This window comes from Boleophthalmus pectinirostris, unplaced genomic scaffold, assembly GCF_026225935.1.
Source record: "Boleophthalmus pectinirostris isolate CB_2022bp ecotype Guang Dong unplaced genomic scaffold, ASM2622593v1 HiC_scaffold_5, whole genome shotgun sequence".
NCBI lineage: Eukaryota > Metazoa > Chordata > Actinopteri > Gobiiformes > Gobiidae > Boleophthalmus > Boleophthalmus pectinirostris.
Window position 1 is genome coordinate 16,425,302 of NW_026571404.1, and position 27,321 is coordinate 16,452,622.

Genomic DNA, 27,321 nt, shown 5'->3' on the forward strand with positions numbered 1-27,321 from the left:
TCAGGTGAAGACTTGCTGGATAATTGTCGTCCTGTGCATAAGTAACATCTGTACTGTAACTAATGCGGCTCTTATACTATTTCTTTGTGACTGCTATCAGAAACTTGGTTGTGTAAGATTTATAAAATTTTATGGATTGTAAAATGCCAATTTTAAACATAACAAAAACATAACTGTGGGTGTTAGTCAATGTTGCTTTTTCTTTATGGACATGGGCTTTATGAGAAGTTTTACCCAAAATTGATGTATGCTTTTCTATATAATGTTGATGTAGGTTGGTTGTGACTTAACTTTAAGTGCATATAACAGGTTAGACTACAAATTTTTCAAACACATAGTTAATGTCATTAAATTTTGTCTAGTTATTTTATAGTTTTGTAATTTTGGTAAAGGTCATAAATAATTTTACTTCCTGGTTCGACACAGAGAGCAGATATGTTACCTGGCTACCGCAACACAACATAATTGATGACATTATTAGAGAGATTGCATTTTACAAATCACTACTACTTCATGTATTCTCCAACTTTTTATTTTCTATATTTCTTCACAAACTGCCACTTAAGTGATGTAAAACAAATGATGAATATTTACCTTATATACTGTCTAACAAAACCAAACAATGATCAGAAAAATATACAAATCTGTCAAACACATTTTGGATTTTTGTGAACGGTTTAATCTCTATTTTATCCCAGTTTAAACACTCATTATTGTTATCAAATTATTAACCCAAACAACAATCATAAAATATACTACAATAAATATACTAGCATCACTTTATAACAACCAATATTAAAACGACATATCTGGATAGATTATAACATTACAATTATGGTTTAATTTAAAATGGTTTATATTGAAATTAACTATTAAATTGCATATATTAGTAATACTTTAACCAAATTACATCTTATGTTAATCATTATGATTCATAATAATGGTAAAATTTTTCATATGGATAATTTTATTATCTCAATTAGCAATACATTTACAGTATATTAGAGCATTATCTGTAAACAGTGTGTTCTACCGTTTCTACTCTATCCATTCTCAAATTACAGACAATTAGACAATTAGATTGAAATTAATATATAATTAATTAACTTAGTACATTTTGCTCAGGTTTCCTCTTTGTAATATAGTGGACTCTTCTTTATTAGCTGTGGACTGCATTTACAGAGTGTCTGATAAATTAAAGTACGTCCAAGAAGCTGAGAGCGAGCCACTGTTATTCCATGTAAATCATATGGGGACTCCCCTCCTGCTCTGCTCCTGAGCTTTTGACTGGTTTAATTCACTTTTATGAGCTGTCTTGGTGATGGAAAGAAATAGCTATAGCTTGAGAAGCACTTGGATCATCAAATATTTTAATCAACGTAGCTTTTTAGTGTATCTTTTTCATGGTGTAAGCTGATTTTTCCATGTTATTTATGTTGCTATGTTTTAAGTGGTTTTCATTGTGTTGTTTTTTTGTAGGGTTGAAAGTGGAGTCTACAGCACTACATGAGTTGGGGTCCGTGGTGGAGGGGGGTAGGAGAGGGGTCTTGCTGTTCCCAGAGATCTGCACCATGGAGTTGCAGTTACTGGCCTCGGGCTCTCCAGACCTGGACGTCCTGAGCCATGTGTTTCACAGTCTGCTCGGGGCAGTCCATGCCAACCGCCGCAACGCTGCTCTGCTCTACGACCAGGTTAGACTGACTTGTACTTTTACTAATGGGCCATATAGTATTTTTATCAGATTAATAATAATTTGTGTTAATAATTTTAACTCTAGAATGTGATGAAAGGAAAATTAATACAAAAAATAACATTATTCCGGTATTAGTAATATTATTTATGGTGTGGCATGTTATTTATGAAGTATTAGAAGAAAAAAAATAAATGTACAGTTGTTGAGTAAATTAATTATGCTGCTATATTTATCAGACATGCATATTTAAGGTGCACTATGCTGCTTTTATGCTCAGGGGTCATCCACCTGCTTGTCTCTGCAGCAATTTTAATGCTTTGCCAGGAATCACTCAATCAGTATCACTTTATATGTCCCTGAGAGGCAACTTAAGCACATTAAGCAGTAAAACACAATAATAAAAAGCTCAAACAAAAGTGTCAGTGCAGCTGAACAGGTAGAGTCATCAGATCCTGTGTCAGGGCAATAGCTGCCCTCAGGACAAAAGTGTCCCTCCTCCGTGTCCTCTGTGTCCTGCAACACATCATCACAGCAATGTCCAGAGGGAGCCAGGTGAAGTCTTGAGACACAACAGGAAAGCGTCTCCTAAGTCTCACTCTCACTCCAGTCCACAGTATGGCATTAAATGTATCCATCTTGCATTTATTCAGTTCCCTTGGGAGACATACATGCTTACTGTGAGCAGGCTGTCTTTTCAAAGAGCTGACCTTTACTACCTTGGCCTGGTGGTGTGGTTGGCATCTCTCCAAGGAGTTTAAGGCCCTACTGTGAAACGGTCAATCAAAACAATAACATCTCCATGGAAACAAGCAGGTGGCTGACCCTTCACCGGCAAAGTCACATAGTGCACCTTTAACAATAGTAATTTGGCCTTTCCCCATATCAAAAGGCCTTAAAACGTTGTGATGACTTTTGAAAACAAGTAGCTGATACACTGTGGTTATGTAATCATTCTGTTATCGGCTGTTGCGTAAATTACTCCATGTTGTTGTTTTTCTTTAATGCAGGGAGGAGTTAAAATCATCCTGTCTGGCTTTCACAACATCCTTTGTCAAACAGAACCAAGTTTTAAAGGTATACATCTGCAGTATTTACACTGTTGGTATTGCTTCATGGTGTGCATAGGTAGATAAATATGAAGAACACTTGACTGAAGTTAATTAATGCATTGTAGTATTGACTTATAATTACTTGCTTAGTTTAGATAAGCTTTCTATGTTTTTGAAATTGTTCACATATCGTGGTATTTTACAACATTTTATTTACATTATGTCAATAAAGCAGGATTTTTTTCACCTTCTAATGTAACTGTTGCAGTTTTATGGAATTACATATCCCTAGATTTTGAAATTATTATGCTGTAAATTAATGAACAAACATTAATTTAGTATTTCTCCTAGTGAGTTCAACTTGTCCACTTTTACGCTAAACCTGGATTTTTTTGTGTCTTTCTTCTTATTATCTTATCCACCTAATAGAATAAAAGAAAGTCAGTCTACCTTATAAATTACTTTTACTACATTAGGTTGGTTCTAAAATTAGCCAGATGTCTGTGCAGTTATTGCATGTACTAGCACAACTTAGCTACTGTGCCAAACATTATAGTGGAAGTGTTATCAAAATTATATTCAGGTGGTTTTAAATTATGTTTACCTTCTTGCTCTCAGCAGTAATAGCTATTGTTTCTTGGCCAGTGGTGTTTTAATGTGACTTGTTTACGTAACCGTCTGTTGTTCGTGGTTATTTTTTATTTTTCCAGATTGTCAGACTGTCCTGGTGGAGCTGCTCGTGTCCATGGTGACCCAGAGAATCACAGCGGAAGAACTGGCTTTATTGATTCGACTGTTCCTGGAGAAGACCCCACCCACAGTAAATACACTTATTATGTCTCACTCCACAAACACTGCTATGTTAACTCACTCTGTTGACTCTGAGGCCAAGTGAGGACTGGAATATAGGAGTACATAGCATAGAGACAGTCGGCGTGTGAGAGAAAAACACACTAATAGAAGGTTTAAACTCCTCTGAGGGGCAAAAACAAAAGTACTAATAATAACTACTGCTTCATCTCCCACTGCTAAACAAATAATGCAGACTTTGAGATTTATGTTACCAAATACAGATATGAAGACATGGAGAAATGCAAGTGGTCCAATGACCCAAATTTATACATCTAAAAATGTTAACTGGGCCTGTGGGCTACATGCTACTGTGATGCTAGACTGCCTGCACTATTTTAACATCCACAGAACAATCAGTTTTGTGTTTTTGTTTTTTTCTGGGGCAGCACCATGTCAGCAACATCAGTTAAGCTTCAGTTGTGACTCAGCATAGACTTAGATGCCTAAATACACAAAATCTGTCTAGAAATGTCTTTAAAAGAGAAAGAAGTTAGTTGATATCAAGGAGAAATTGCGAAATGTGTTTTTGTGTTTGTTGGAAAAAGCAGCTTAAATAAAGTGACAAAATCGCTGTGGATCCTTGAGAAAATGCTAAATGAGGGATTATTATCATGATAAGTGTATTAACAGAAAGTTATCAGTACTTGGCTGAGTTTATTTGATTCTTCCAATATACCAATTTATGTGTACAATCACTACCCTTACGATGTATTGTTTTTTACATTGTTCATTCTCGTACCTCATTAACACATGACGGTCCCTTGTGCCGACTTCATTCTCAGAACAAGTAGTGTCAGGCTATGCAGAAAGAATGTGATGAACTGAAAACTTCAACAAGATCTGTCATGCAACATTAATGACCTTTTCTTGGAAATATTTCTCCTGAAGGCCATAGAGGAGTTTGTGTCAGACCATGTGAAAGTAAAGACATGTGACCTCTACCTCTCATCACTCACAAATGCTGACTTCTTGGCAGCACTGCGATTGATTTCTGTTTATTTGCTAAACATATGATTGTCTTTATAAGCCTATTTGTTATTTTCTGGCAGCATTAGATTGGTTACATTTCTACCCCAATGTACAGCTCTAAAAATAAGTCTAAAAGTGTTTGTGTGGTTTTCAACATCATGACATTAAACTTGTTCAGTTTGCACATATTGAATTAACTTGAAAAACATAAATTCTTAATGGGGATGGGTTTGCCTTTCCACAGATCTGAGTTGTAACTTAGTCTGATGTCACCTGCTTGAGATAAAGATAAACAGCCTTTATTTGTCGGTCACCTGTGCTTCCTGAAGTGTTTCCATTACTTTTAGTTTTCACTTTCATTTATTTTCATACTCAAATGTATCCTGTATTTTATTATGTCGTTTTTGGCAGCAGCAATCTCCCTCACATCTCCCTTTTATCGTTCCCTACAGGAAATTTTGCTAAAAGGTATTCAGCAGATCGTAGAGGCCAACATCGACGTGGACCCTCTGCACTTCCTGACATTTCCCATAATCCTTGGGGCAGTGACTCCTGGTGGGATTTCCCCCGGCGTCAGACAGAATGGCTCGGCTGGGGGCAAAAGTGTAGGTTTGCTGTGGAAGGGTAAACTGTCTCCGGGGCGACGAGAGGGGGAGGGGGACTTTCGGATGACAACTGTACACACCTCTCCGTGGCACGCTGCCCCACTGCACCTGCCTCTCGTGGGGCAGAACTGCTGGCCTCACATGGCGTCTGGGTTCAGCGCCTCCATGTGGGTGAGAGTGGTCGAATCGGAAGACAAAGAGAATGAGAAAGACACAGGTGAGAGTAAAAAATGTACTGGGTTTGTGAATCAATAGATAAAGATCTTGAATCTACAGACACACTCCTTCAATTGTATTTTTGATAGTTCCAGTTATTTTCAAATGCCTCTTTTCTACTTCTATTTTTTCTATTTCTATACTTCTACTTGTTGTAGTATATTTCATAGGGATGACGATATTTTCAAGATATCACAGTACAAAATTGATTGCGATATTTTGCAGAAGCTAACGTAATTGTGAATATACTACTTTTTCCTTTTAAAATGTCTTGACAAGCCTTTGGTTCTGTCATAAGCCAAACTAAGTAATTTCATTGGACTGAAACAGAGCAAAGGATCATGGTCTATGTAGTTCCCTCTGTTTCTTTTAGCTGTTGCTGCACCAAAACAATGAATTTAAGCAAAAAGACTTGTTATTCGATATATTATGATGGCCCACAATATTATTGAGAGACTTCTGACGATACGATATCACGATATTTTGGTTATTGTTACATCCCTAATATTTCATGTCCAAAATTGCTGAAATTGAGTGGTTCAGCTGTTTAGAGGGGAATGTTTGTTGGCTTTTATCAAAATAAAAGATACTTTAAAAAATACACAAAAAGATCACCATAATAAGCCCATAGTAGTATTGTAAATTGTTAATATTGAACCTAGTAGTATTTTGCACACTATGTAAATTCTGTGGTGGACATTAAGCCACCTGCTTGTCTTCATAGAGATGTTATTGCATTGCCTAAAATGGTCCACAGTATGGCATTACACTTTTCTATCTAGGTTACAGATCAGATTTGTGGGGAGGTATCCTCACTCACAGTAAGAATGCATGTTTTTCAAGATATCTGAGCAATAATAACGCCTGTAATTCAAAAGATTAATGACACACTGTGGAACATATCGAGCGAAGCAGCAGCATAATCATTAGAAAAACAACTGACAAACCCTCCACCAGAAAAGTTACATAGTGCACTTATATATGATCCTAAAAGTTTCTCTCGGTATGGACACACATTCGAGAATATATCAATTTATGTAGGTGCTCATAATTTCTCCTTGATATCAATGCAAAAACACTACATTCTTTCTCTTTTAAAGACATTTCCAGACAAATTTTGTGTAATGACACACTGTGGAACATATCAAGCAAAGCAGTAGAATAATCATAAGAAAAACTATTGGCAAACCCTCAACCAGAAAAGTTACATAGTGGACTTATATGACCCTATGGAGGAAAAAGTTTCTCTTGGTATAGACACACAGTCGAGGATATATCAATTTATGTAGGTGCTTGCTGTGTCTTCCATAAACATGAACTGCTTTTTGAAATTCAGCTATCACTTTTTCCAGAAGACAGACACCTCTCCACCGCCGAGTCCCACCACGGTGCCACTCATCCTGGGACGACATCCAGCGAAGAGTCCCTCATTCATATTCTGTCCATGGGCTCCAAGGCACTGATGCTTCAAGTGTGGGCAGACCTCTCCACAGGCTCTATGACATTCAGGTGAGTATCCTCCAGCAAGTTACCACTGTTCAGAAGTGCATGTTTTATCATAAGGCTGTGTACTGTTTCTCTAGGATGTGTATTGACCCGAATGATGAGATAAAGGCAGGACTCCTGGCACAAGCAGAGTCTGCAGAAGGACTACTTCGGCCGGGACAGTGGCAACACATTGGTCTGACCTACAGCCAGCAGCCGGAGGGCAAGAAGAACATCCATGGCTCTGTGGTGGTGTGGGTGTGTGGAATCAGGTACACCAACATCTCAAGGTCTTACATTAGGCATAATACAATGTTTTTCAATACTTTGGACTTTTTTGGCTTTGGTAGTTGATGTAATGTAACTTATTAATGTCTGGAAAATACCTCCAAGTAACACATTTTTTGTGTGATGTATTAATATCACTATGAACCTGAACTATAAGGCAGATTTGGGTTCTGCTTTTAGTTAGTTGTCTCTGCTGAGCTGATAGCAGAAAAGTTACGTAGTGCACCCCAAGGGAATTCCAAAAAAATCTGAACTATCACAAAAAGCAGAGAGTATAACAGGGTTCACACGGTCATGGAAATCCTGGATTGGAAAAGTCATGGAATTTTAGAATCTCTTTCACGCAACTACAATGTTCAGTTAAGTTATTATTAGGCTGTTATGATTATTTCTGAACGTATGAGTTCTTTTGTTTAAAAGAGATGACAATAAATGCATTGACAGTATTTTGAATGCTAAAAAACTCTAATATCAATCAAACCATAAGGTGAGTGGAAAGGGTTAACATTTCATATTTAGCCCTAAAAGTCTGATCAATTCTACACATGTAGGGTGCTGTAAAGTCATGAAAAATTCACTTTAGGTCATAAAAAAGTAATGGCAAATTTTTGAAATTTTGTCAGTGAAAAAGAGTGGGAACCCTGGTATAAATATTTACCCCCAAACAGTATTATTCATCACTCACTTTGTTGAAGTTATAGTAATTATTGTGACTGGTCTACACATCCAGGCTTTACTTGGTATAGAATTGCACTGGTGGGTGCAGGACTGCATCTGCAATGGAGAGTGAAGTTGGAAGTTGGAATCAAGCTAAAACAATGGCAGCTACCATCAAACTTACTAAACTGCACGGAATCAGCAAGTTTAGCGCCAACATAATCAGTACAAGTCTGCAAAGTTGCTTGTTTAGACCTTGGTCTCTCTTATATATTGATTTTTATGTTTGCAATTTCAATTTTAGTTAAATTTTTACAATGCTGAGGGTAGCTGTCAAATATTATAGTTCATATCTTTTTCATAACCAAAATATTTATTACAGATCCAATATGCAGCTAACTTTTTCTGCTATCTCTACAGAAAATGTGAAGTTTCTCTGGACTATACATTACCCAGAAAGTCCAGCTTATCCTCAGACAGCAATAAGACTCTGTGCATGCTGGGACACTGCCTCTTGATATCAGAGGAGCAGATGAAGCAAAGCCCACGATGGAACATGGGCACTGTGCTGCTGTTTAATGGTAAGTCTCCTGCCACTTTGTATATTAAAAACCATCAGTTATATTAGATTACTTGAAGTGTAACCCGCATTTTCTTGTATAATTAGTTTGGCGTCACTGCTTTCCCCCACTGATGCATTAGTTACAGATTCGGTCTTGCATGCATTTCATCACACATAGTGATTTTTGAATGTATAGTCACAGAAAAGTGTTATAAAGGGAATCTAAAACTGTTTGAGTAAAGTTATGAAAAGCCTTAAGCTGCACAAAAATTGCAAGAGTATTTCAGTTAACACTAGTCAATTAAACAAGTGTCTTTTTTGTGCTCAATACGGCTCCTGCTTTCACGTTTTTATTTACTCAATTTCTTCACAAACTGCCACTCAACTGATGTAAAATTATGATGAATGTTTACTTCAGGTACTATACTATAATTAAAAATATATGAATCTGTCAAATGCACCTTAAATTATGAATAAAATAAATAAATTGTGTTATTATTTTTCTCCACACACGGGCAGTTTGCTTTGCCACTCAGACCAAACTTGAGGGGATTTGTTTTGAATAAAAGAATGAATGCATACCAATCAATGTTCCAGCTATTATGTTTAGTTCTCTAATTTCTCAAATATGGTTTTAGGATTAAGTTAAGATTCTGATTGTTATCTTTGTAGGGAAATTTGTCCTCTGCATTTGACTCATCCTTCAATGCAGCTGGGGCAACGTGTCAGAAGCACTGCCCAAAAAAAAAACATTTTCAGAGTTGAGTTTTGAGTTAGGCTTGGTCTGGACTATCTTGGCAGGAGGTTTTTACGTAATTTCCTTATCCTCTAAAGAACAGTAGTATGATTATGAAAGAGTGTTGCATACACAAGTCTGAAAAAATAAACATTTTTCACCTAAGAGACTCACCACTCATTTTACAGTGGTCTCTCATGTTTTCCTCCCCGGTCTGTGGTGTCATGGTGTTTTGATGGTTTGTCTTGTTGTAAATGGCTGTAGCTGGAGTGATGTAGGGCATGCTGTGGATTCTCGGCATTCTTTGTGAGGCTGGCTCAATACTTCTCTTGTTGTCTCTAATCGACTGTGAGTGGCTTAAGGCTTGTCAACTTAAGACAGCAGCTGACGGTTTTAGACTTGCTGTTGCCATAGGGACTCATTATGGTCAAATATTTATGCATGAGGAATTTTGTTTTGAGAACAGCAAGATATATAAGATTGTGGTTTCCTTTTGGTATTTATGGTACTATGATGGGGTGGTTCAGATACTCAGAACTCAGATACTAATCGATACTAACACCAGAAGTGAAACAAGTATTAATGATGAAAGAAAATCAACAGGACATGACTGGCCCTTTTCATGAATAGTGTTAGAATTAGGTCAGGATCTATAGCAGAATGATCCTTCTAAGTGTATTATTATTATTCTGTTATTTGTGTTGAATTTATTTTAAATATTTTAATATAACTCTTTGATGTCTGCTGCCTGAATATGAACACTTATACTGTAAAAATATTGTTAGCTTATGGTATGATGAAAATGCTCAAAATTATGACAGCTGACAATCATACTGAATATCAACAATCTCCCCTTGAAGTCGGGCCGGTTTGGGGGTGTAACCAGTGAATGTTTTGCCTTTTAGAGTTAACTTATTAGAAATAGAATTAACAAACATTAATTGTGATCCTACACCACTGGTCAGAATCTCCAGGCTGTAAGTTTCTTTTTGAAAGCTGGAGTGTCTAGTGCACTCCTCACACCAAATCTATGCTCCCTCTGGTTTGGTGTCAAACCAATCTAATGTTCAATTGAATTACGCTGCAGACACTGAAGCAGAGATATTTGAGGTCTTCTGAGAGAACTGGAATAACCTTGAAACTCAGTGAAAAAGGGCCTGTATCTGACTTTTAGTCCATCAAGTTCAACTCTTTTCATTTAGAAAATGCAACTATTTGGGAAAAAGTTTGACTGAATGATAATGCTGATACATTTTGTTTGATGAGAACTATAAGAAAGCATCTGTCTTTGACTATCACAGACAATTGTTTTATGAACCACCATTGTAAGAAGGGACGTAGTAGTTAAACCTACTACGTCCCTTCTTACAATGGTGGTTCATAAAACTGTAACTGATGAATATTCTTCACTCATGCTACAAACTTATAGGCTATTTAATCAATTATTTGGTCACTTTATCAAATGTTTAACTGTTAACTAGAAAGTTGATGTCTTTGTTACATTTTATACAGTGCCATCAAATATTATGGGTCATGATCAATGGAAAACAGCTTGTTGTAATAATTTCTTTTCTATGCAGCATAATGATTAATTTTTAGTATGTTTGTTAAGAGCTTAAGCCTCTAACCATGAATGAATTAAGAAAGCAATCACCCTAATCTGAATTGTTTATTCTCAGGAGCAAGAATAGGTTCAGAGGAGGCGTTCTACCTTTACGCCAGTGGGCCCGACCTCACCTCCATAATGCCCTGCAAGTACGGCAAGGCCAGTGTGTCATTCTCAAAATTCGTCACACTAGAGGGGCTTAAGTGTGACTATGTCCGAGACCTTCTGACCAAAAACAAAGATGTGGACACTACAGCTTTGGTGGTAAGTTTTTGTGTTGTATTTATGGTAATCAGATTTTGTCTTTAGGCTTTGTTAATTAAGTACATTGTTACAACATCAAAATCTTTCTCATTTACCATCTTATTTCGCAGTGTTTAACCAATGTTTTCTCCCAATTAGTTGCTCTCAGTGATGACAGCCCACACTGCTGCCAAAGTAATTTTTCAACTATAGACTACAGTTTAGCTGCTGCTATTTCAATCAGATGGATATTATTTTCACATTAAAAACTAATGACATTGTTGATAGTGGGTGGGCCAAGGAAGTGGAGGAGGTGATCAGGAAGAATGAACTTTCTATTTTGACTGCTAATTCAGTACAGTGTTTTTGTTTCTCTGTATCAGACACACCACCTATGAATTAATAATATTTTATTGTGTGTAAACCCAAACTAATAAATAAAGAAATTGTTTAGAAATAATTGGGTTCTACTTTTTAGCCCTGCTGAATCTGAACTAGGAATGGGTGATATGCTAAAATAATGAATCACAATTTTTCTTTTGATTTTTGCTTTCAATATTAATTTTCCGAACATTACCAACACAGACTTTTAATAATTAAACCCACCTGAAATAGTCAAATTTCTTCCTCCAAAGTCTGAACTCCCCTTCAAACAACATGCTTTTACTGACAGGATTTTCTGTAGACCTTTTAGTTAAAAAATGACTGAATCTCAATTAAAGTTCCAATTTAAAACCTAGTCTAAACCTTGACCCTAAAATTTTATAGATCATTTTATAGATTTTTATGTCAAGACAGAAAATAGGACTACTGTAACATTTGTTGCAGGCAGAAATGCAAGTAGACCTTGTTAACAGAATACTGTAAGTGAAAAAAACTTGTACTGTAATTGGCTGCATACACATACAAACACACACATTGCACACACGTTATACATCCATATATACACAGTTACACCTACTTTTAAATATCCACCAATTATGCATGTCTCCCAGTCATTATTTTATATCACTATTAGCTGGAAATGGAGAGATATACAGAAAAAACTCCCATCGTATCTATATCACTGTATTGTGTTGTTACATTGATCATAAACAATCCCTCTGGCAATTCTGACAAAGACATGGCAGAGATATACAATAGGGTGACCCCATTAAATGTAAGACTTCTCATTATGCTAACAGCTTCTTCCCATAAGCTCTTATGAACTATGCCCTTTGAACTTTGATGTAGTACCTTAATATTTTGGCTACTTAATATTTTGTAGCTTGTTTATGTAACAATATGATTGTTTTTTGTTGTGTTTATGTGGTTGTTTTTGTTGTCTCATGGCGCACTTTGAGCTTTTTGCACACGTTTTTCCAATGTGTTTTTTAACTGCAAATGGAAAATAAACTAAACTAACCTTGATTTAAAAAGATTTACATTCCTTACAGTCACAGTCCACAATAACATACGGTATTTACTTGTATTTTGTCTCCATTCCAGGAGAGCCTTGCCGTTGTTTATGCCCCCAGCAGCCCCAGAGTCTACACCATCTATGAGCCTGTGATCAGGTTAAAGGGCCAGGCCAAAACCGTTGTAACGCAGAGACCCTTCAGCTCCAAAGAGGTGCAGAGCGTGTCCATGGAGCACCCTGCGCTCCGCTCTCTGCTCCCCACACAGACACAGGGTCTACAGAGCGTCCTGCACAAGATCGGAGGGACAGGGACGTTTGTGTACCTCTTTGCACAGGTTCGATCTCTCACTATAAATATTACGTCTTCTTCTGATTTTAAGTAATGTACTGTTTTATGGCAGCATAGGTTTAGTGTATGTAGAGTTTTCAAAATTCTTAGCTTCACTTTTCCACTAATTGAAGTAGTTCTGCCTTAAAAATACTGTTTCTATTTTTACTATATCTTAATAGATTTAATCACAATTGCACATATAAAGACCACAACAAGCTCTTAACAGTGCAAAATTGTCCTATATGTATATTTATATATATATATTTATATTTATATAAATATATACTATTTATATTTATTGTATGTAGAGAATGCCTCAATATATTCAGTGTATCTCATGGAAATGTTATGGATTATTGCAAAAATACAAATGTGCTAATGAATATAACATAAATAGCAAAGAGTTCTTATAGAATTATCATTTTTATTTCAATTTAAAATATATATATTAAAAAAAAAAACTCTCACCAAAGTTAAAGAATTGGTATATCCATGGGTTTCAGCATGATGAAAAATGATGAGAAAGGCTATAGCGATTAACAATTAGTTAAAAAATAGAAAATATAATTTCATTCGAATGGGGAAAAATCCTGAAATCAATTCATATACCAGGATACTGAAACCCATGGCTAATGAATTTTGACATGGTATTCTTTGCCTTTTTTAAACATGACTTGTGTTCCCCATCCTAATGGTCTTCTCTCCTTTGCTGATGTCCAGACGGTGGAGCTGAGCGACTGTGAGCAGACCCAGGCTCTGGCCCTGAGGGTGCTCCTGTCTCTGTCCAAAAACAACCAGCACCGCATCCATGAGATGAACTGTTACCATGGATACGCCATGATCCACCAGGTCCTCATCAAGTCCAAGTGCATCGTGGGATATCACATGCTCAAAGTGAGTCCTGCCCTCCAGTCTTGGTTCTCACATATGTCTCTGGATGTGTTAATTATGTGGTGGTGGTTTTCAAAGTGGGGTGCTGGTACAACTAGTGGTACATGAACTCCACCGTGGTCTAAAGGTTTGATTGTGACACACAGGGCCAATCTCAGTGTAGTAAAATGTATTCCTGGCTCCAACAATGAGCTAAATATCCCCCTGCTCCTCACCCCCTTTTCACTCTGCTGATATGTAGGAGCCAAAGTAACAACTACAAAAGCGTCTTCTGATATCGGAGAGATGATTTAAATTTACAGTTTATTTTATAATGTTTATCTTAATTTTCCTTTTAACTTTTTAATTGTCTGAGCCAGTGAAACTTTTGTCACTATTTATCACTATTTATATTCTTAATAAAACATGAAGACAGACTTAATTGGTTAGGGTTACAGGTTAGCACATTTTGAACTAGATATTCATTAGTCTTTGATCATGTTTTATGGAGGCTAATTAAGGTGTTGTTATTATAAAGTGTTACCAATGCATTTGCTGAAACCTGGTTTAGTCACTCTTCTATATTCTTATATTCTTATATTCTTATACTGCCGTCTTTTGAAGTAGGAGCTTGCAAACCCACATTTCTTCTGATGAGTTGTTGTAAAGAGTTGTATAGTCCTTTAAGCTGTATTCTGTGTCCAGTTTTCCCTCACATATTTGATGTATGTCAGAGTAGTCCCTGTGTTCCTGGGAATGGCCCGCTGTTACTTGACCCTGTGTCTGTGTCTGTAATCGAGCCGTGTGAAGACTCACTACTGAAATGGACTCTGTCTGACTCCATGAAACACTGAGCTCCAGCAGAGTCTCATGACAGAACGGATTGTCTTTGTGATAAAAAGTGGTGCTGTAGTGTACTGTAGTAAGAAGGGGTTTTGTCTTACAGCATTGTAAAGTGTATTAGGCCTGTCACGATAACACATTTTTAAGTACAATATATTGCTGGAGAAATATAGATGATAAATTATAATATAGAAATGAATTTATGCCACTGACACAGTAACCCTTAAGTAGAATTATCCCTTATCCCTATTCTAAATGTTTATTTAATATGGTTAAAAAACACAAACTGCAATAAATAAATATCAGAATGAAACACTTTAGCAGTTAGTTTGTATCTGTAATGAATCCCCACAATAAATAGACTTCCTAAAATTATGGCTTCTTATGTTTTGAGTTGATATATTAATTATGGTGACAGGTCTCGTTGAGATTTGCCATTTATGTTTTAATAGTGAGATTATGTTGACTGCCTGAAGTAGAAGTAGTAGAGATCTAAATAATCCAAGATATTTAGTTGTTTCAATGGAAATTGTTTGAAACTGGCTAATTTCGACCATTCAGATAGCATTAAATCAGTTGCAATATATCTTGTAACTCTATAATGGACCACTAGTATTAATTACTTACATTACATATACAGCTTTTTCAATTCTGAGTTTGAAACGGTTTTGTAATTCATGTTGGCTTTAAATAGCACCAATCTAATTGATACGATGCTTCTGTTTTTTGTTCCAGGTTTCAAAGTGTAAGTGGTTATTAAACTCTTACATTTCATATATTGCTATATGCTATCTGTAATTGTTAGTGGCCCTATATATAGTATACAGATCTAGGAGCTTTGCTTTAGAATTTGGCTTGAGAAACCTAAAGATTTATGGGCGCTGCAGTGCGGATGGTCACAGGTGATAGACTGTGATCAATAGTGACAGACCTGAGGCTAGCGTTAATAGCATTGGTTTCGACAGTGACTTATTTCTTGTCCAAAAAGTCATGACGTTTGTATTGATTCTGCTCCTGTCTGGGTTTGCTCTGTGTGGGGGAAAATCAGAGCAGGTGGTGATTACGAGGCTCTTGGGCAACATATCAGGAGGATCTCTGTTGCAAGTAGGTATTTTATAAATGACTTTTTTATGATGTTGTGGGCTTACTGTGTCTCTATAGACTCTGCTGGATGGATGTTGCAGTGCTCCCATCCTGGTCCTGGGAGAAGATGGACATTTCCGACTGGACACGGAGTCCCTCGCTGTGGTGCAGGACATCAAGCTGCTCTCAGATATCCTCCTGGACTGGAAGATATGGGCCAAAGCTGAGGTATACCACAGGGCTGCAACTAATGATTATTTTAATTGTCAACTAGTGGACGACTAAACGATTATTTTTATTGTACATGGAGACCAAAATGAATGTTTGAAATATGTTGCTGAAGAAATAGGATGTTTATGAAAATCTAAAATGTTTTATTCTTTTTTGACATTTTGATTTCATAATGCAGCTGTCTTTGTTATTATGTTTATATAGAGTTTATATAGTCCAGATAATGATTGTGATCAAGAAACTATTCAGACTTTCCAACTTTTTTATAGTTGACTGGTCATGATCACTCCATGTTACTCACAAAACACCACAAATTACAATCTGTTCAAAAGCTCAAATAATATCAATGTTTTGCTGAAGTTTAATTTAGTTTATTAAATGAGACATGGACAGTGCACAATATACATGAACCTTAAAAAGAGAGATGCATTGTACCAGGTTGTAACACTACTGCTAATTTCCACCTGTATTCCCTGGGCAGGCTGACACGTAGTAGCTGCCTGAGCCTAATTATAAATCATAGAAACTTATTCAGATGAGTGAATCGGGAGAATATCTGGAATGTGCATTATTTTAACATTAACATATCATTATTGTTGTCATGCAAATTAAAAATAATAACATGTTTATCTGTATTCTTATGTAAACTCACTTGCTCCCTGTGTCATACATAATTACTTTCTGTTGTCTCCAGTGTGGTGTGTGGGAAACTCTGCTCGCTGCCTTGGAGATCCTCATCAGAGTTCACCATCCGCATCAAGTCTTCAACATCCGACAGTTCCTCAAGGCTGAAGTCGTGCATCGCTTCCTCCTCACCTGCCAAGTCCTACAGGTACAAATGAATGAAAATAAACGTTGAAGACCACAGAGAGAGGTCTGCATTTATCAACACGCAACCTTTAAAGCGCTGTATAATTGATAATAATTTAATTTAAAGTTGTAACTTCTGCTGATGCTTCTTCAAAAACAGTAATACAGTAACGCCTGTGTCCTATACAGAAGATACATCATGTCATAGAGATCGATTTTGGATTTAATAAATTGGTTTGAGTAGTAGAATCTGGCAGCCCTTAAGCTTTCTCTTTAAATATAAGACTGGAGAATTATGACACTAGCTGTAAAAAAAACGTAATAATACAGAGTGAGAACCCTAAACATTAATTTAATATTTATTTGATACGGCTAGTGCAATTTAATATATATATAAACATAAATAGTAATATGAAACATTTCTTCAAAAATGCACCCTGGTAAGACATTAGACTAACTTAACTGTATCTTGTTGTTTATAGGAGCATAGGGATGAGCACCTCACTGCTATTCCGCAAGACGTCTGCTTATCATTCGTCAAAATCATTCAAGAAGTTTTGGGGTCTCCTCCTGACCTGGATCTGCTCAAATTGATCTACAACTTTCTCCTGGCTGTTCACCCTCCCACCAACACTTATGTCTGCCACACACCATCTAGCTTTTATTTCTCGCTACACATCGGTAAGTTATATATAAGGCATGGTAATAGCTTTTACTCTCCTCTGACTTAGGTCTTGTCTTTTATATGTTAGGAAATCTGTCTATTCATTCACACTATGTTGAATGAATTCTGAAATTGAAAACTTTTAGTTGGATGTAGGTCAAAAGTGTTGAAAATCATTTGAGCATGTATCAATACTGCAAATAATCACATTAACAGGACAAAAATACTAGCCTGGCTGGTGCCACCTGGTGCCTGGCGACTAGTCAGGAATCAGAATACACTATTTCATGGTTCACACAAACCCTGGAAGTGCAATTTGGGCACCAGCCAATTAGTGAAGTGCTGTACAATCTGTGTTGGCAACGATTCCCGAGATCGAGGATTTAAAGCCAGAACAAAGAGAATGTTTGGAGAATTTTATCAAGGGAAAAGATGTTATTGCCCTTCTTCCTATGGAATTTGGGAAAAGCTTAATATACCAGTTAGCCCCATTAGCGGCGCATTACATACGCCATGACCAAATAGTACCGATTGGTTAAATAAAAAAGTACCCACCTACCATTGAGCAAACGAATTCTAGCGCTGCAAGGTCAGACGGTTTCTATGAAGTGAAACGACCTGATGAATCAGAGTACAAAAATACATCCTAACACTAAAAAGGAGCATTTTTTATTTTCCTTTGTGGTATTGTAATCAGTACCAAGTATTAAATGAATTCCTTAGTATCAAAATCGAGTTTGACATTTTCTCTCAACAACAATCAACAGACGAATGAGTCTAATGCAAGTGGGGCAGATATCATTATATGTATTTATTTATTTTCTCCTTCTTTTTGTCAGATGGAAAATTATACCATGACAAAGTCCAGTCTATTATGCACCTGAGACACTCAACAAGTGGAGGGAAGTCCGCCTGCAGCTCTGTGGTGTCCCTGTCTCCCACTGTCTTCACTGACGCACAACATGAAGGTACTTTTGCTTTATATACAGTGTAGTACAGTATTATGGATATTTGGATTTAGGCTCAGCAATATGTATTACTTAGTCCATCATTTACCACTTTTGCGGGGCTGGTTCTTAGCAATAATTCATAAACTTTCCTCAGTGTGCTTGTCTAGGGGGTACGTCAGAATTACCTGGAATTTATCATATTCAGTTCTGTTTTATTTACAGCATGGTTATGGTTGAGTGGCTACTATTAAGCATTCAGGGTTTGACTGTAGGACCCTGCAGTCCCTCACTGCTCCTGACAGGTTATTCTATTGGCATTGACGAATGGTTCAGTTGCAGAGGACAATTTTACCTATTGGAGCTATAAATGTACCTAAAACTTCCTTAACCTTGTCCTATAGTTCAAATGTGATATGAATGTTAGCTCAGCAGTATTTTCATCCATCCGTCTTTTCCCACTTATGACTGGATTATGGGAAGAGCAGTCACGTCAAAGGAACCCACGTCTTGTCTAGGGGTATAAATCAAAATAAACTAGTCAATTAATAGCATATACTATAAACACACAATCTGCACAGTGTTATTTTCCTTCTAAGCATTTTAAGTGCTTACTGTATGATTTAGAATGACATAAAAGTTATGTGGTATGGCAAAGAAACAAAAAATATGCCATAATTTCTTAATTTTTCCCGTATATGCTGCCTAAATCTGCCAAGAGAAAAATCTATAGTGCTTTACTGTTTCTGATAAATAACATGTCGCATCTTTTTTCTTGTTTTTTACTGTAAGTGATTTAGAGTGAAAGGTCCAATTATGCACTTTTCCATAACCTCTTCTCGAAACCTTAAAGTGGTTCTTTAGCTGAAGTCAGACTATAATCACAACGGTGGGTGGCAGGTTGATGTCGTGCGCTGGAACAGTCTTTTTCTGAAGTTTTTTATAATTACATCATCTGATAATTTAGCTTTAACTTCCTCTTTTATCTCAGTTTCAAAACTTTCCCTGCTTTATAAGACCTTTTGTGACTCCATATGGTTGACTGCAGTCTCCTGGGCTATTATTTCCTACTGTCTGTTCTTTAAACATCTTAATAGCATGGCAATCTGCAGGAAAAACATCTAATAAAGACATGTTGTTTGCAGCACGGTTCCCTTGATGTAGACAGAAGGTCACAAGAGTTATATTTTAAGTAGCTAATGCAAACACTTGTCCCAGGGGATGAAATGTATAAACAGGAGGTCATAGAGTGCGTGTCGTCTCCCACCCATTTCGCTTTCAAAAACATTTCGTCTTTTTCACTAATGCTCTTAGCCGCCGTCCCCATAGAGCGGTGTCACTTTGTATCACAGTACTGTCACAACTTTAATTAATGGAAATGTTGCTATACTAAGCCTCTTTTATCAGTGTCTGCAAATAGTCTTTACAAATCCTATTTTTGTTGGGAACATTACATTGGTATTATAATGCTTTATGCTAATGATCAGAAGTACGATTTGTTCTTCAGATTTCCTTTTGTGTCATGAAAATGTAATAGAGTATTGTTTGATATCAATGCAGTCTCACAGCACAGTATCACAATATTATCAGTTTTAAAGGTGCAGTAACTTTTCTGGTCTGCCACTGGCTTGTTTAGTTTTTGTTTTATTTATTTTCTCTTGGTAAAAAATCATTTATACAATAGAATGTGAAAGATGGCTCAAAACGTGGTAAAATGCATAAGGCTCTAATAAAACGGTGCAAAATTCATATTTATAGCTTATGAGAAACGATGAAATACATCAATACAAGAGTTACACAACAGGTTTAAAAGGAAATGCCATAAGGAAAATGCAGTGTTTCAGAAGCAGACATTTAAAGTGTTTTTAAACTGACTTTGTATAAGCTCTAAAAAGGAGCCATGTCTCCATGGAGATGTTGACACCACCAGGGGAAGTTACACAGAAACCTACAATAAAAAGCCTGTTTTCCAAGGTAATTTTAAGCAATAAACATGGTAACTGATAAAAAAATAATTGATAAATTGAAAATGCAAGATAGATAGATTAATTCACCTTTAAGTATTTCAATATTGTGGTTAGGAATTTAGGATTTAGGATTTTTTTCCCTCTCAGAACAACCCTTAATGCATCATTATCGTCATGTTTCCCTTGTAAAAAAGGGTGATGTATTGTGACGTCTCTGATTTATCATAGGACTGCCGCAAAATAATGGATTTCTTATGCAAAAGATGACTTCAATTGTTGTAAATGTCCATGATAATATTCTGTGACTGTTACTAATGTTTTTTCATCGGAGTTTGAAGTTGTTGAAGTTGTGACATTTTAAATTGCTCTCTTCAGGCCATCTTCATCCTTCTTATGCTGAACACGGAGGAGACGACCAGTCCTTACGGCCCCCAAGCATCGCCCCTTCTCCATACTCTTCCCCGCTCCTCACCCCTCGCCTGGGGAACGGAGGTGGCCCTGTGTCTGGTGACAGTGATGGCGTCTCCCCTTCGGCCCAGCAGGCTCTGGGCAGCACTGAGACTCTGAAGAAGGGCGATGAGCAGTTACTGAGCAGCTGTGAATCTGCCAAAACCATATGTGACTCCAGAGAGGCTGAGGGCGGAGCGCGGACCCCCTCCATCAGCATAGAGGAGGAGCGGGATGAGGCAGAGGTGGACAGTTTGGCAGAGGGCAGCGTTGGGGTCGCGGAGTCCGAAGATCGCTTTGACTGGGCCAGTGACGAAGCTCCCAGAAGGCCAGACAGTTTAAAGGGCATCCAATCATTTCAACGCAGTCATAGCAACCTGGCCAGTCTGGGGTTAGCATTTCCTGCTACAAATGGGTCGTTAGCAATCGGACGGTGGCCCAGTGCAGCAGACAGGGGATCAATGCCAGAAGACTGGGAGAGTTACACCTATTCACCGGGATATGAGCGCACCCACAGCAAAACAGAGTCCAATGACAGGTAAAAAGTCTAATGATAGGTTCATTAAGTAACATAAACATTGGTAACTGCAGAGTTTACTTCAGAAGTTATGCAATGAAAAGAAACCAATCACCAACCTGTTTTATTTTAAGCAAATGTGGTCATCACCCCAGTTAATGCTCCACCATGTATGTAACTTTTCAGCCAAAATAATATTATTGCTGTTACTGTGTTTTCTGGATCGGATGTTCCACAGTATGGCATCTCCATGGAGTTTCAACCTCCTGTGGTCAACCCACTAGAAATGTTGCACATCTCAGTCTTTTACCAATCTTCCTAATGAGCTTTTTCTCTATGTGACAGCATTGAAACATTTGAGACAGATTTTCAAACCTGTGTCCAGGTCTAGCACAGAGGACTGCCTGGTGCTGATTTGCTGTGGCCTGTATGACCTGCTGAGGGGCGTGCTGCTGCTCTTACCAGACCTGATGCTAGAGGAGGTCATGGACAAAGTCATCCAACCAGAGGCTCTCATCGTCCTGGTCAACCACTCATCTCCTCTGATCCAGCAAGGAGTCATGAAGGTATGCCCCCAAAGCCTGTGATTCTCAAATGTTTTTTTACTTGGCATGTAGGTATTAATATGGGGTACCCCAGGCCACAGCTGAACTAGGAATTAAAATAAATTCAAGAAATATATTTGCCATTTGTACACACATAAAAGTCCATGCACATGGAATTCTTGTGCAGGGCTCTAAGGAGTTCAAGTAAAAACACATATTCAATACATCATACGGCCATTTAAGGCAGCAGTGCCACTAATAATAAATGTTGTATATTACACATAAAGGTGTCAGGGCTAAAGTTAGGACACAGAAATAAGGACAATACATACTGTGACTAAACTAAACATTCCAAAGCCAGGACTTAAAGCTACCTGTATTCCAGGTTGGCAATCAAAAAAATCCTTTACAATAACATTAGACAATATACTCAATGTTACAAGAAACAAAGGTGTGTTGCCCAGTTTTATGCAACCTAAATGTTCATCTTCATTTGAACCTGTTACAATCAGAAAAAGCATTCCAACCAACAGTGTGTCGCTTTCCATAGTTTGAGAACCACTGTCCTAAATCACATTATATTATTTAGATAGATTTTATTTATTTACACATGAAAAATAATAATGACATCAGCAGAGATATCTTCAATCTCTATAATGTCCGAAGTGTCCTACCTAGAATATATTGTACAGGCCTCTCCTTCAGGCAGCTAGCTCACTCATAGATGATATGTGGTTTGGGGCAATGGTTTTATTACCAAAAGTTGAATTTATGGCCATTTTCAAGACATACTTCAAAATGGCTGATGTATTTTGTGCCTCTTTTACAGTTACTGGATGCATATTTCAGTCGAGCCCAGAAAGAGCAGAAGGAAAAGTTTCTGAAGAATCACGGTTTCTCACTATTGGCAAATCAGCTGTACATTCACCAGGGCAACCAGGGTCTCCTCGAGTGTTTTCTGGAGATGCTGTTTGGGCGACCTGTGGGCCTAGAGGAAGAGTAAGTGTTAATGTTGGAATAGGGTAATATATTTAAAGGGATTTTATGTAGCTAGCGCTCTTAGTGTTTCAAAAAAGCTGCTACAATCACTATGTGCACCTGGGTTGGTAGTGCGTCGCCCTGCATACAAGTTTTTCTCCTTCTCAGTACATGGACAGGCCACGCCTCACTGAGCTGCAGAGGCTGCATTAGCACTGATTCATGATTGTCTTTAGGTGCTGGGGTTTAGGTAGTGAGGAGACAGATCATAGAGTGTTATTTTTAGGTTGAAACCAAGTGAAAATTAGAAGAGATTTTAATTTGACATTTATTGCTAAATTTAATGATTTAAAAAGTGACCTTACCTTGAACCGTATAGCACATCCTAAAATCTTATCCGATAATGCTGCCAAGGCTAATATGTGAATAAATTGGAAGCAGAGATATTTAGTCCCATTTTGTGATCTGTTGTAGCTTGGACCTGGAGGAGATGGAGAGCATTTCCCCATTCAGACGGCGCTGTATCATTCCAGTTCTGGGCCTCATAGAAAACTCTCTTTATGAAAACTCCCTGGTGCATAACATCCTGTGCATGCTGCTGCAGCTGATCAACGCCTGCCCCAAACTGGCCGACATCCTTCTGGACCACGGGCTGCTCTATGTGCTCTTCAATACACTGTCCACTCTCAACGGCATGGAGAACGGGTAAGACTGCTACTGCGGACAGGAGCTGGGGCAAGACTGCCACAATAGCTGGGATTATGTTAAACTAGGCGTCCTGCCGATTGATTTATGAACTAATTAGTCGACTTTTTTAAGCAAATAAAAAGGGGCATGGAAAAAATCTTACAACTACACCTGCACCGGAGTTCATGGAAACTATGCAGAAATAAGTACTAGGAAACAGATTTTTTTTTTTTTAAAGACAGTTTAAATTTATGGATCTTGAATTGACTCTGAAGATTTATGTATAGATACCAAAAAATACTAATTCTTCAGCTAATACACTCATTCACTTTCACGTCTCCTTTCTGCTGTTGTCTCATTTAAATCCTTATTATTTAAATAAAATTACTTACATCTTGCCTAGAAGGGCTGTAGGCCTTTATTTGATTAATTGGTTGATAGGGTCCTAGACATCTAACATCATTTTGTTGAGATAGTAATGATTTATATTAACCAAAGCAGACAGGAGAGAACTTGGGGTGAGTTGGTTTAAGATTTGGGAGTGAATTTGTAGTGTAGTGTATTAAATGTCAACTACAGCCCAATTGGACCACCTTGATGCAAACTGGTCTAAGAATTCTTATTTGTTTTGTTCATTTTTGACAAGATCTGCTTCATGTAACATCAGATCCAGCTAAGAGCTCTTCACACAGTAGTTTAAAAGCTTGTCATGGTGCTTCAAGGCGTGTTACAAAATCATTAATCTCCTCTCTGTTCATTGATCTGACTAACGGTGGCAGTGGGTTTATTTCCTGAGCCTAATATGATTTTCTCTTGTTCATCTTGTCTTCAGCATCCCTCTGAACGACTACAAGCTCCTGGTGTGCGACATACAGCAGCTGTTGGTTGCCGTGACGATCCACTCCTGCAGTTCCTCGGGGTCTCAGTACTTCCGCATCATCGAAGACCTCATTACTCTGCTCGGATTTATGCAAACGAGCAAGATGCGCCGCACTCAAGGTAACCAGTGAAAGACGTCCTATTCAATACACTGTGTAATCAAAGGGAACCGCAGCCCTGTGCCAGCTATAGGGGAATCCCAATAGACTAGAACAGACAGTGTGTGTGTGTATATAGTTGTTATGGTGGCATGGAAGTTTTGAAAGAAAAAGAAGAAAGCTTAGTTGATGGAGTTGATGGTGTGCCCACAATTCTCAAGGTTGAAAGTTTGATCTGTACTACCTGAAATGTGTTCTGCTGTTTTGTTCTTTGGCAAAACACTCCATCCACATTGCCATTTTTATGATATTTTAGAATAACTTTGCTGACAGTAATAGAACACAGAATATTTCATGATGCAGTAATGTGTTGATCTTTCAGCTGTGCGTAATTATGACATTTTCTGTACTAAAAGAGTTGCAAGACTGTACATATTAACTCTTGAAAATGCTCAATGTTTTATTCCTACTATTTTTGACAGTCAATCTTTAATCAAAAGTATGAATCAGAATTTTCCACTTTGGAAACAAAATTGCACAAACGAACCTCTGAATCAGTGTTTCCCAAACTTTTTTTCTGGTGACCCATATTTTAAAAGTCACAAATCTTCGTGACCCAATTCAATAGACATTATTCGTAAATCACAAAATAAAGTTGGATTTGACCATTATTGAACATTAATGAGGATATTTTATTGTTGACTGAGTGATCCTGTCTCTCTGAACAATTAATATTACTCAAATTTTAAGCAAAGAAAAACAGTAATTGAAGCAGCAATTAAAGGGATCCATAAGTCGCCTATTTGGACATTACATGTAGCCCATTTCTTTTTCTTTTCAACATTCAATTGAACCAGCAGTATTGGAACAAAAAATAGTCAATGAAATAATAACAAAAGATTAGAAATTATACCTAACATGTCTTAACATTTCAGCATGTGTCAGAACTGTATATTGCAGACTTACATGCAGATCGTAACAAGGCAACCCAAAAAAAATCTCTTGCATCTGAGAGTCACTACCCAGTCTTTGGGAAACAATGCTCTAAAAATAGCCTCTAAGTGTTAATATACATCATTTTTTATGTTTATTTTTTACCTTTTGTTCCTTTTTAAATATAAATATCTCTATAATAATTGTAGAAATGGCTGTGGCGCTGCAGTTCCGGGTCCTTCAGTCGGCCATAGAGTTTATCAAGACGACAGCCAATCAGGAGCCTCAAAAACTCAGCAGCTCCATCAACCCCCCCAGCTCGCCGCACCACGCCATCTACCAGAAACGAAAAAGCATCGCAGGTAAGTTATAATGATCATACTTCTATTTTATATTTTTATTTTATTTTAGTATTTGAATTATGACAGTGCATATTATTCAATGTGTCAGCAAGCAGTGTCACCATAAATATGCCAGTAGTTTAGATTCATCCTTGTCTTTTTTATTATTTCAATCATAAAAATAGCTTAGAGCAGTAAAATGATTTGTGTTGGCCATGACTCTTGACTATTGTTCTCAAGTCATTTCCCTTTTGCATAATAATTGGAAAATAATTTAGTCCAAAGTGCTAATCCTGCCAACAATGTAATGACCAAGTCCAAACTATGAAATTGCACTGGCTACAAAACAAGCTACACTTTTTTTTTTCTCTCTTCAATGTATTTCTTTATTTAAAATGAGTAAGATCTAAGTATAAATAAATAATATGAATAATAAACACACATGTAACTTTTTTGTCATACTGTGGAACATTTTAGGTGAAGCAATAGGCAATTTATCCATAGAAAAGTACCAGAAATGTTATGTATTGCACCATATAATGTAGTTTCAATAGTGTCTCATTGTTCCTCCCTAGTTTTATGTAATATAATTCCACATGTACATGTCTTTTATGTTCCCATTTCATTGTCTAACCTCATCCTGTTTGTCCATCATCTTCATCCCAAACTCAAGGATCCAACCCCAAAGACTCCATAATCCCCCGTATCCCCCGGCAACACTACTGCTCCTATGGCCAGATCCCCATGTCTCCCTCTTTCAGCTTCCTCTCCCAGGACTCCCCTCTCCCCTCACCCTCGGGTGCTCCGTCCTACATGTTTCACTCTGACGCAGGTAGCCCAGGACAGTGACCTCTTACCGGGGACATGTCTGACTGTTTTGCAGTGCACTGACTCACCCTCCTCTGGGGTTAACTTGCCCAGTACACTGTTGTGCTACTGGAGCATTTTTTGTGTGTGTTTTTAATGACTTAATCACAGCGGTGGCTAGCATTTTCAAAGAGTTGGTGTTTTAGAGTTAATTTTATATGCTTTTTGTCCTCCCTTGGAAAATGTCTTGTCTAGAATGACAGTGGAAATGATGTACTCCACTTTTAGACCTGGTTTGACCCTGGAATAGTCCTGTTATATTCTTGATTTAGATCAGGTGATACTTGTGTAAAAGGTTTAGAGACACTAGTTTAGACCACATTTTCTGTATATATGAATATATTCTCTGTAACATTTCACTGATTTCATAAAGGAAACAGAGTATAATCTTTTATACATTGCATACAGGTAAAAAAAAAAAAAAATATGGAGTGTTATCCTCATTTTAGATGTCAAAAGGGTTTTGTGGCTCCGGATGTTTTCTTTTCTGTGGGAGACTGTCCAAATGGCTCTTTGAGTATGTAAGGTTGCCGACCCCTGGTATACACTAGCGTTGTGGCGGTGAATTACTTCGTGGCACATAGACCTAGACGCAGATTCATAAATCAAAATCGACGGCGATAAGGCTACGGTGGCAGTGTGCGTTAAGTCAGTGCAGAACTATACTTTGCTGTTTAGATGTGGTTTTGTTTCTCATTAGAGAGCTCCTGGTTTTGTAGTTAATCACTGAATTAATATACTTACTTACAAATTGTTGTTGTTAAAAATGTGTTGCTTTTTATCCCTGTTTAGACCTTATGTAGCAGTATAATTCTTTCTTCTTCTACTACTTTGGCATGTTAGATTTATATTTTGGTTAATCAGTATATACTTCTTTGATACCTACATTTTCTAGATCTCTAGTTAACCTGCCCAGTACATGA

The 27,321-nt window shown here is 37.3% G+C and overlaps 1 protein-coding gene across 3 annotated transcripts in view; it reads left to right on the forward strand.

Moving 5' to 3' along the window:
• The window catches only part of lyst (lysosomal trafficking regulator), a 74,465-nt gene that overhangs the window by 22,764 nt on the left and 24,380 nt on the right, over window positions 1-27,321 (forward strand). For 2 of the 3 annotated variants that reach the window (XR_008633309.1, XM_055162362.1), the window contains exons 8-27: window positions 1,480-1,691; window positions 2,701-2,767; window positions 3,453-3,562; window positions 5,016-5,385; window positions 6,737-6,893; window positions 6,968-7,141; window positions 8,235-8,395; window positions 10,792-10,982; window positions 12,450-12,695; window positions 13,412-13,585; window positions 15,566-15,715; window positions 16,413-16,550; window positions 17,011-17,209; window positions 18,032-18,160; window positions 20,482-21,091; window positions 21,456-21,636; window positions 22,445-22,614; window positions 23,068-23,298; window positions 24,113-24,279; window positions 25,400-25,552. Coding sequence is in view for 2 of the 3 variants with exons in the window: in XM_055162362.1 (XP_055018337.1) it covers window positions 1,480-1,691; window positions 2,701-2,767; window positions 3,453-3,562; window positions 5,016-5,385; window positions 6,737-6,893; window positions 6,968-7,141; window positions 8,235-8,395; window positions 10,792-10,982; window positions 12,450-12,695; window positions 13,412-13,585; window positions 15,566-15,715; window positions 16,413-16,550; window positions 17,011-17,209; window positions 18,032-18,160; window positions 20,482-21,091; window positions 21,456-21,636; window positions 22,445-22,614; window positions 23,068-23,298; window positions 24,113-24,279; window positions 25,400-25,552 (3,990 nt within the window). In the remaining variant the exon portion in view is untranslated. The remainder of the gene's footprint in view (window positions 1-1,479; window positions 1,692-2,700; window positions 2,768-3,452; window positions 3,563-5,015; window positions 5,386-6,736; window positions 6,894-6,967; window positions 7,142-8,234; window positions 8,396-10,791; window positions 10,983-12,449; window positions 12,696-13,411; window positions 13,586-15,565; window positions 15,716-16,412; window positions 16,551-17,010; window positions 17,210-18,031; window positions 18,161-20,481; window positions 21,092-21,455; window positions 21,637-22,444; window positions 22,615-23,067; window positions 23,299-24,112; window positions 24,280-25,399; window positions 25,553-27,321) is intronic. The other variant, XM_055162363.1, reaches the window with a different exon arrangement.